We start from the raw sequence: 10,971 nt of genomic DNA on the forward strand, positions 1-10,971 counted from the left end.
GCTAAGCCCCAGGGATAGGAAAAAAGGCAAAGCACAGTCTCTGGTCTACACTCAAAGGACTGTTTGTAGTCTGGGTTCAAATTCCAGCTCTGCTGCTTACAACCCATGTGACCTTAAGGCAAGCCACTTCTTCTCTCTCTTCGCCTCAGTTTCCTTATCTGTAAAATAAGCCAGTTGGACTAGATGACCACTAAGGTCCCTTCTTGTAAATCTACGATGCTATGAATTTGATGTGATTTTAAGTGTATAATACTCCCACCATCCCACACACATAGATATGTGGACACATGCACCCACACTAGTGGAAAGGAGATTATGCATACAAGGTCCAGATTATGGAGGGCTTTGAATGCTAAGATAGACACTGGGCTTGATTTGAGAGCTTGCAGAAATCCAGAATAAATCTGTGAGCATAAAGGGGTCATGATGAAAGCATTATTTGACCAAGATTAGTTCGAATGCGATAGACAATATGGATGGGAGAGGGGAGAGCAGGGATTCCAGTTAGAAGTCTCTTGTAGAAGGAGCATAGATTTAGACCTTTGAGGCCATCTCATACAACCCCCTCTTTTTATTTATAATGAAATTGCCTCCTGGAAAGGATGAGTAACTCACCTGAAGAGAGAGATGCTATAAGTGGTAGGCAGTAGCAGAATCAGGATTCAAACCCAGGTCCTTTTTGAGTCCAAACCCAAAACCTTTTTTACTACAACACACTGTACCCCTATTAGTCTAGTCCTGTGGAGCCTGGACTTGGCTGGTGGTCTAAAAGAGGAGGGGAAGGATGCAAGGAATCCTACAGAGGCAGGAGCAATTGGACTTGACAGGCAAGTGACTGTGCTGGTGGGTAAGGGGAAACAAAGGCTAAGGATGGGTCCATTTAAGACACAATGAGATGCCCTGGAGATCAGAGACTTTGAAGTTAATGTGGGAGCTGTTCTAGAATAGACAAGCAAATCAAATTCATCATTCTCAAATACAGTGATGGCCCTTCTAAATGTTTTTGGCCAACTCCCGGGGAAATCCTAGCAAAGATCCCTGGGCAGAAAATTCATTGCCAAGACCCCATGGAACCTAGGAGGGAAAGGGGAGATGGGGGAGCATTCTTCCAGGAGAGATTCTGACTCCATCTCCTGCTGCTGCTGCAGAAAGGAAAAGGGTCAGCAAGGTGAAAGTGTGTCGGCGATTTCACAGAGGTGGGAGGGGAAGATGTAGAGTATCAGAAAGTGGAGTCAAGGATAGTGTAAGTTAATTGGGGGTTTGGAATATTGACCTGGGAGCTGTGAGAGGGGATGTGTGGAAGGGAAGTCATTGATCTGGCTAAAGACACGCCCTGCTTGAAATCACAGAAGGAAAGGGTCAGGAGGAGGGAGTGTGAGCCTGGATCTTGGGAGCTGTGGCAGGCTCTGGGGTTTGGGCAAGGAAGCAGAGGGAATAAAGACAGTGAATGTGAGTTTAGTTGAGGTCTTGAGCAGCTGCATTGCATTTTGGGAGAGACCTGAGAAGAGAGATTGTCTAGAGGGTTAACCTGGGCTCTATAGCACCTTCATTCACTCACTCATTCATTAATTCACTTGTATTCATTCATTCACTTACCCGTATATCCCCTTCACATATTCGCTCCATCCATTCATTTCCTAATTCATTCAAATGTTCATCGGGCACTTATTGAATGCCCAGTTCTATGGTAGGCATGAGGGAAAATGCAGAACGAATATAAGATAGAGTCTCTGCTCTTGGGGGAACCTTCACTTTACCAAGGATTTAAGATTTATACACACTAAACAGTTCTATAACAATACAAGGTCACATATGATGAAATACCAGATTAAATGACAAAGAGAAGACATTTTTGAGGGTAGTAAAATGAGGGAAAGCTGCAAGGAAGAGGTGAGGTTTAAGATAAACTTTAAAGAGAGGTAGGATTTGAATAAGCAAAGGTTAAAAGGAGAATGATTATTCCCAGGGGGGAGAATAGCATGGGTGAAGGCCCCTTGATATAAGGCAAGCTCTGTAAGGGCAGAGCGTATTTCATTTTTGTCTTTGTAATCTCCAATGCCTAGCACAGTGTGCGGCACGTGCTTTGTGAGTATTTGTTAGGTGATTCATTCAGAGCTAGAAATAGGAGTGGAAAATGTCTGGGGCAGAGTGAGGAGGTGGGCCTGGCTGGAGACGAAGATGAATGTCTGGGAAAAAAGAGAAATAAGGTTGGCCGGGGCAGGTGGGACCAGATGGTGGAGGATTTAAAATACTAAGCAAAGGTGATATGTAGACAGGTTGTGTTTGCTTAAGCCCAGTAGCATGTAAACTCCTGGAGGATAAAGGATGTTTCAAATCTGTGTTTGTATCCCCAGTGCTTGGCATGATGCCTTGCTGTTCAATAAATATTTGATAAATGAATGAATGAATGTTCCATAAACGATTTGAGATGCATTTAATCACATACTAACTCAAAGCAGAAGGAGGAGGCCATCTCCTCCAAGGAGAGAGTTGCAGACTTTCCTGCCAATTCTTTATCAGGATTCTCTTACCTGGCTGTCCAGTCCCAGGAAGATGAGCATCATGAAGAACAAGGTAGCCCAGAGAGGAGAAAGGGGCATCATGGTGACTGCCTTGGGGTAGGCAATAAAGGCTAGTCCTGGCCCTGGAGACAAGGAAATAAATGATCATGTGGTTCACCCCCTCCCCCAGGTACCTTCCACAGAGCTGCTCCCTTGGTCCACATCAGGGGTACCAGGCAGTTCTTGCCAAGCTACTGACAATGAGGAGGAATGGGAGGAAGTCTGGGAGTGGGGGGCTATCAGAAATGATCTTCCCAGATCATTGATTGGACTTCAATTCCAGTGCCTTGGTTTCATGTGGGCAGTTGAGATGTGATGGTTATGGACTAGAGGGAGGGAGTATAAAGTATGGCACAATGGAAAGAGCACTGGGTCCCTCATCAGAAGATGGAGGATTAAATCCGTATAGCTGCCACTGACAACCTACCTGTTGGATTCTGGGAGAGTTACTCAACCTCTCTGACCCTCAGTTTCTTCAGCTATAAAGTGAGGTGGTTGAACTAGGCTTAATAAGGTAAAGCTGCTTAATAATTAAAGTTATCCAGAAGGGGAGTAGACTGCCTTGGGAGGAACTCATTGGACCCCTCTCCTTGGAGTCTTTGAACAGTCAGTCAGCATTTATTAAGCACTAAAGGTTGGGCATACAAAGAAAGATAAAATATGATTCCTGCTCTCATGCTTAGCTGGGCATGTTATAGAGGGGATTCTTTTTCTGGTATGGTCATGCTAATAATTAATAATAATAACATTTATATAAAACTTTAAGATTTGCAAAGTACTTTGCTTATTTATCTCATTTAATCCTCATGACAACCCTGTGAGATAGTCTTATTTTATAGAAGCAGAAATTGGAGCTCATAAGAGTCAAGTGACTCGACCAGGGTCACATAGCTAGTTAAGTGTCCAAGGTAGGATTTAAATTCTGGTCTTCTTAACTCCAACATCCTATCCACTATGCCACCTAGCTGCTTCCCAAGGACATTTGCAATTCTAAAATTCTCTGATTTTGTGACTAAATAATCATGAGGTCTTTTCTAGCTCTAAATCTATGCTCCTGATTATTTCATTTCTTTTCCTTTTCCTTTAGGGGGTTGGGGAGACTCTAATTTTAGCCAATTTCTTTAGAGTGAGTGGAATTTTGGAATGTCTTCTATGCATTCCCATCTTCCTCTCCATCTTGTAAGAAGGGATTGTTCAGGAGTAAGTGACAGAAAGTATGAACTCGGGTTCTGCACAAAAAGGCAGAAAAGCCGGAATGAAGAGGGAGCTTGATAGGTTAGCTATGAAGAGAAATTCCATACCTAGGGGCTCTGGCCCTAATGTTCTTTCTGAAAATAGGAGTGTAATTCTGCTCAAGGCTGGCTATTCGTGGAATCCTATAATCTTCATGCTGGAAGGCACCTTAGAGCTCACCCAATCAAATTTTTGCCGTATGCTAGCACTTCTTCACCATCCAGTTAGAATAAAAGAATTTAGAGCTGGAGGGAGCAAGATCACACTTAAAAAAAAATCTGTGCTGAATTAGAATGTGCTCCTAATATCTGAAAATCTAAAGCTCCATCAGCACATATCTCTTAACTGTGTAATGGACTGAACCGAACGAAATGACTTTGTTTGACTAGAGGATTATATTTCCTTTTTTTAAATGGAGGGTGGAGGGTGAAACCCAGAAGGGTTATCTCCTTGTTCTCAAAGAGCTAAATGATGCCAAGGCAGCTGGTAGCATGGCGCCACCCAGTGGGCAGAAGGAGAGCTGTTGGCAGCACTGGAGGTGAGACTCCCCAGAGAGGCTTTTATCTCCTGCCTGCACAGATCGCTAGCTCCTGGCACGTATTTTGAGGTGTTTTCCAGTATTTTGCTCCTTCTCTTCACTACTTAATTTATTGCCTTCCCTCTGTAATTAACCCAAGTCCCTCCAATGTATCCTGGCTATTTTTTGTTTTTATAGAGCGGTTTGCATGTTGTCTCCCTTCATCACACTGTGAGCCCCTTGAGAGCAGGGATTGTTGTTTTTTGGGGTTTTTTGCCTTTATTTGTATCTCAAGCACTTAGTACAGTGCCTGGCACACAATATTTAATTTGCTTTTAAAACACACACACACTTAATTTGCTGACAGACTGACTGATTGACTTTGGGGCATTTACAGATGTGTGTACTGTGTGCAGGACAGGAGGAAAGGAAGAAGGCAGAGATGTATAGTGAAGAGAGTTTGGAATGGATGGAGCCTGGGCTTTTAATCCAAGCTCTTTGTGTTAACTCTATGTGTGATCTGAGTTCTCTTTCCAGGCTTCAGCTCCTTCCTTAGTCCAATGAGGGGCCTGGACCGTTGCACTAGATGATAGTGGTTGGACCATTGTGCCAGATGATAATGGTAGTAGTGTCAGTGGTGAAGATGATGACAGTGATGGTAGTTAGTGAAAGACACCATAGTGTAGTGTGTAGAGTCAGAAAGACCTGGGTTTGAATCCTGCTTCAGATACTTACCTGCTGCGTCACTTAACCTCCCTAGACATCAGTGTTCTAATCTATAAAATGAGGACACTGGACATGAATGCTACGGTCCATTATGGCTCTGAAACCTGTGAGCTACAATTTAGGATTCTTGTCCCATCTCTGACATACACTGGCTGTGTCACCCTGGGCAAGTCACTTAACATCTCAGGGCACCCAGAGAACTCTCTAAGATTGTAAGTTGCAGAATACTTGCTTATCTGAATTGGGGGAGGGTTTCCTCCCTGGGAGTTTTCTTTGTCAATGAAATCAGAGGCTGCGATTTAGTAAAAAACCCAAAATCAAACCTAAACAAAGCTGTGAGAACCCTTACCTTCGGTCTATTCTGCACATATCTTTTGTGGACCTATTATTTATAGGATGTCTCTCCCATTAAAATATAAGGTCCTAGAGGAAAGGGATGTTTTGCTTTTCTTTCAGCTTAGAATTGGTACATTTTAGATGCTTGATGCCTATCAACTATTTGTATAGCATTTCAAAGTTGGTCTAAGTGTTTCACAAACATTTTTTCATTTAAGCCTCCCAAAGATCCTGTGAAACAGGTACCATATCTTGGTATTTACAGATAAGGAAATTGAAGCTCAGAGAGATTAATTGACTTGCCTAAGGTTCACACAGCTAGTAAGTATAAGAGGGGGGATTAGCACCCAGGTCTTCCAGACCAAGACCAACATTAAATCCATTGTAACACAATAAGAAAATGTATGTAAAATTCTTTGTCAACTTTAAGATGTTACATATATATCCATGCCCCCATCTATATATACACAATATATATGTGTGTATAGTGTATATGCCATATATATGTTAGTCATCATCAATTTATTAAAGTTAAAAGACACACCTTTTGGGAGGCAATCAGGGTTAAGTGACTTGCCCAGGGTCACACAGCTAGTTAATGTCAAGATCAGATTTGAAGAAAGACCCATATGTACAAAAATGTTTATAGCAGCTCTTTTTGTGGTAGCATAGAATTGGAAATTAAGGGGGTGCCCATCAATTGGGGAATGGCTGAACAAGTTGTGGTATATGCATGTTATGGAATACTATTGTGCTATAAGAAATGAGGAGCAGACGGTCTTCATATTTACCTGGAGAGGCTTATACAAGCTGATGTTGAGTGAGAAGAGTAGATCCAGGAGAAATTTGTACACAATCACAGACACAACGTATGTATGATGACATACTTTGATAGACTGAACTCTTCTCAACAATGCAGTGTTATAAGTCAATCCCAAAAGACTCATGATGGAGAGAAATATGTGCATCCAGAGAAAGAACTAGAAAGAACTAAGTTTATATCCAGGTGGAAGCAAAATACCTGATCTTTTTCCTTCTCTTATTTGGTTTTATGTCCTCTTTACCATTTTTCATTCCAGCTGGTACAATCCATCCTTAAACCTGACTAATGTATAATGTGAAAGTATTTACAGATCCTATACTTGACTATATGCCACCATGGGGGGGAGGGGAAGGAGGAGGACAAAATGTGAAACTCAAGGAATTGTGGAATTGAATCCTGTAAACTAAAAGGAAACAAACAATTTTTAAAAATAAATAAAAAGAAAAAAAAGATCAGATTTGAACTCACATTCTCCTGACTACAGGGCTGATACTCTATTCACCATGCCACCTAGCTACCCTATACTGACCCTTTCTTATAGACAATGGCATCCTGCTAAGATCTAAGGTAGCATGCCTTATCAGTATTTACCACTTTTTTCCTATTTTGTTGGGGAGGAAGGAGAAGGGAGCAAGCATTTATTAAATGCCTTCTATGTGCTAGGCACTGTACCAAGTTCTTTAACAATATTATCTCATTTCATTCTCACAACCTGTGAGGTATCTCCTTCTCATAATTGAGATAACTGAGGCAGAGAGGGGATATAAGTGACTTGTCCATGATCTTGTGACTAAGAAATATCTGAAGTTGGATTTGAACACAGGTCTTCTGGACTCTAGGGTCAGAGCTCTAGCAACTGTGCCTCTAGCTGCCTCTGGTTTCACTGGCTGGGAGGCATCAATTGAGGATATTAATTATCACTTTATGAATGATGTCTTGAAACAGAATTTATCAATACATTAAGAAACAAATAGAGAAAAGCCAAGTGGTCTCCTCTCCTCTAGGCAAACATACCTGATTCAGCTACCTCGGCAATGGGTACTCCTTGTTCATACGCCATGAAGCCAAGGACAGAGAAGATGGCGAACCCAGCCACAAAGCTGGTGCCGCTGTTCAGACAGCACAGCATGATGCAGTCTCTGGAGGAGAGAAGGAAGAGGACCTTACTTACATAGAATGGCATTGGACAGCCTTCAGGACACAGCAGTGTAGACTTTGATTCACATAGGGACGCACCAGTATTACTCATTGGTGAATAGGTTGATAATAAGGACAATTCACATTTAGGTAAAACTTCATAATACAAACAGTACTTTTATCACAACAGTTTTCTTAAGTAACGTACATAATGTTATTCCCATTTTCTGGATGAGGAATCAGGCTCAGAGAGACCTTCCCACAGTACTGAAATCAAAACCTAACTCTGTCACTCCCTGTGTGAACTTGGGTAAGTCACTCCATTTCTTTGGGATTTGGTTTCTTGACCTGTACAATGAACTGGTTGAATGAGATGGACTTTAAGTTGCTTTCCAGCTCTAAATCTTTAACAACTAATAAGTATCAGAGAGGAGATTGGCACCACTCTTCTGATTCCCAAGTCTAGCCCTTTCTCCTGTATGGGCCACTAGGTGGCGCCATAGTATATGAAGAGACAGGTCTGGAGTCAGGAAGAGCTGAGTTCAAATTTGACCTCAGATACTTACTAGCTCTGTAACCCTGGGCAAGTCACTTAATGCTTGTCTGCCTCCGTTTTCCCACCTGTAAAATGGGGATAATAACAAAACCTGCCTTCCAGGGTTGTTGTGAGAATCAAAATGAGATAATAATTGTAAAGCACTTAATACAGTGCCTGGCACATAATAAGTTTTATACAGATGTTGGCTACAATTATTTTTAATCTCTACTAAGCTGTGCAGCAACAATCTCCTACTTTCTGCCAGACCGTGACCATCACAATAACACCATTTGCTCAGTGTTTTATATTTTGTTGGTCTCTTTCCCATATTTAGTGATAATAAGACTTTACATTTTCTTGAAGCTTAGGGTTAATTTACAAATAATGGTCATTTGATTCTTGCGTCAGCCCTGGGAGGTCAGAAGGGCTGATGTTGCAATTATCATTTTACAGATGAAGAAACTGAGATTCAGAAAGAAGAAGGGACTTGCCCAAGGTCACATGGTAAGGAAGAAGTGAACTAGGACCAGATCATCTGAACCCTGAATCCACTGGGATAATAGGGAGTGTTCTTCCAACTATAAAGATAAGCGCCATTGAGGTTAAGAAAGATTCAATGCCTTTCCCAAGGACACACGATTCCCCCTGAATCTCAAAACTATATAAATGGAGCGCTGATAACCAACAAGAAGAATGGAGAGAAACCAATTCCACCTAATCCACACCTGGGACCATGTGAAACCACGGAAGAGGAATCTAAGGCAAGTCCCATGCTTATCCACCCTAAAAGGGATCCAGAATTCCTAAAGGTTTTCAATGATACTATTTGGCGTAACATGCCAGGGTAGAATTGGGGGGCAAGGGGAAGCCCTGGGCTTGACATTAAAAGACCTGGGTCCCAGTCCTAGCCCTGACACTTACTTGTTGTGTGGCCCTGGAAAAATCAAAATCACTTCTTTTCACTGCCTCAGTTTCTCCATCTGTAAAATGGGAATGATGATACCCTGCTCAGGGATACAGGGACTGCTTGTAGAAATGTGAATCACTGTCATCACACAGGATCAGAAAACATCACAACCCTTCTATAACCCAGCCAAACTGGCTTTTTGTTGTTCCTCACAGATGGCTTCACACCTCTGACATCCCTGTCTGCATGTGTTGGCTCCCATGCCTGGAACACTTTCTCTCTTCACTTTTGTCTCTTAGAAACCCTAGTCTGATTCAAAGCTCAGCTCAAACACCCTCTCCTAAATGAAGACTTTCATGATATCTCAATAGCAAGTGCCTACCCCCATCTTCCAAATTACCTTGTATTTATTTCCTTTATATTTTCTATATTCTTACACGGGCATGTCATCTCCCATGACAGAATGTAAACTCCTTAAGGCCAGGGCGTTTCCTTCTTGTCTTTTCCTTTCTAGGACTTAGCACAGTGACAAGAACAGACTTGTCACTTAGTAAATGCTTTCTTAATTGAATCATAGGAATGGGCTGCCAACGTTAGGGAAAACATATTAGAATAGTTCTTAATTGGGTCCATGGACCTTCAAAGAGCTAATGGACAGACGTCAGGAAATCTGTAAACTTGGATGGGAGAAAACATAATATTTTTACTAAGTTATTAACTGTTTCTTCAATTACAATTTTTATTTTCTGAAAAGGGGTCTGCAGGTTGCCCCTTGGACTACTAAAGGGGCCCACGGCACAAACAACATTATAAACATTAGGATCTCATTTCTGTGGGTGGAAAGGAAATCACCCCAAACAAAGAAGAGCTCAGAGAGTTCCAGTCCCCTCTGATTACAGGATCAGAGTGAGAACTGAAAGGGACCTTAGATGTCATTGAGTCTAACCTGTTCATGTTACAGAAGACCCTGGGATTGAGACAGATTAAGTGATTTACCCATGGCTGATCTGTGTTCAGATTCTTCCTAGGTATGTGACCATGGATAAGTCACTTAACATGTCTGAGCCTCAGTTTCCTTGCTTGTAAAATGAGGTGGTTAGAATAAATGGTTCTGAATCTCTGATCTTAGGAACTCAAGGTGGAGGAATGAGAGAAAGCTGTGGAGAGGGGAAGGAAGGCATAATTCTGAGTAGGAGGCCTTCAGGGCAATGGGTAATCAGCAATGGGTTCTACTGATGCAGAAATGTTCTTGTGCTCTTCATTATCGCCAATCCCTAGGGCCAGGGATTCCATCTTTGAGAAGCCATTTCCCTGAAATAGTGGTTGAGAGAGGAACTTGATTGCTGCGAGGAAATGGGGGTCTTTAAATGACCTGCCAACCCTCACTTTGGAGAGCTAATCTGAGCTCAAGGCAGCTGTCCCCCCAAGGGAGGCTGTGCTGCACAGCAAAAGCAGAGGCTATGTGGGAAATGAAAGTAAAGGGAAGGAATCAGGAGGCGAGCAGGAGAAGAAATGCAGTGACTGAGCCTTGCTGAGCTCCTTATTTGGATTTCAGGCATTCATGGCTGCCAGACACACCATCATAATGAGAAAGGGAAGACCAGAGGACTGAATGATGGCTTGTGGGCTAGCAAGCCACAAGCCTGGAGAAACCTTTCCCAAAAAGGAGCTGGAATTGTGGATTTGAGGTGCAAGGCCAAGGACAGTAGAGAAGGTCAGAATAGAGACACTGATGGTGTGGGAAGCATTGGTTTTGAGTCACAGAATCCCAAAATTTTAGGGGTAAATGGGGCCTAGGCACCCTTATCCAACCCAAATCAGAACCCCAATTATGGGGAAATTTAGTTCAACTGCCATTGCATCTCCTATCTGCTGTCCCTAATTCTTCTCTCTGGAGTCAATCAAAACAAATGGTTGGTGAATAGAGCACTGGCCCTAGAGTCAGGAGGACCTGAGTTTACTTAACACAAAAAGTAGCCATGTGACCTTGGGCAAGACACTTAACCCCAATTGCCCTACCTTACCCCCTCCAAAAAGCAAAAACCAAAACAAAACAAATGTCTTCTTCAAGATCAAGAACAAAAAACCTATAAGCAGTATAAGCTGTCCCTCTGGGGACCCAACTGGCCATGGCCATTTCCAGTTAGAGTTCTTTCTTTCCTTCCTTCCTTCCTTCCTTCCTTCCTTCCTTCC

General features: G+C 42.4%; 1 protein-coding gene across 1 annotated transcript in view; it reads right to left on the reverse strand.

Moving 5' to 3' along the window:
* The window catches only part of SLC6A11 (solute carrier family 6 member 11), a 178,938-nt gene that overhangs the window by 21,884 nt on the left and 146,083 nt on the right, over nt 1-10,971 (reverse strand). The window contains exons 8-9 of the mRNA XM_069083947.1: nt 7,211-7,335; nt 2,532-2,644 (exon numbers count right to left, since the gene is read on the reverse strand). Coding sequence (XP_068940048.1) covers nt 2,532-2,644; nt 7,211-7,335 — 238 coding nt within the window. The remainder of the gene's footprint in view (nt 1-2,531; nt 2,645-7,210; nt 7,336-10,971) is intronic.

This window comes from Petaurus breviceps, unplaced genomic scaffold (genome assembly GCF_028583685.1).
Source record: "Petaurus breviceps papuanus isolate PSGF00001 unplaced genomic scaffold, PetGlider_PUasm1.0 174, whole genome shotgun sequence".
NCBI lineage: Eukaryota > Metazoa > Chordata > Mammalia > Diprotodontia > Petauridae > Petaurus > Petaurus breviceps.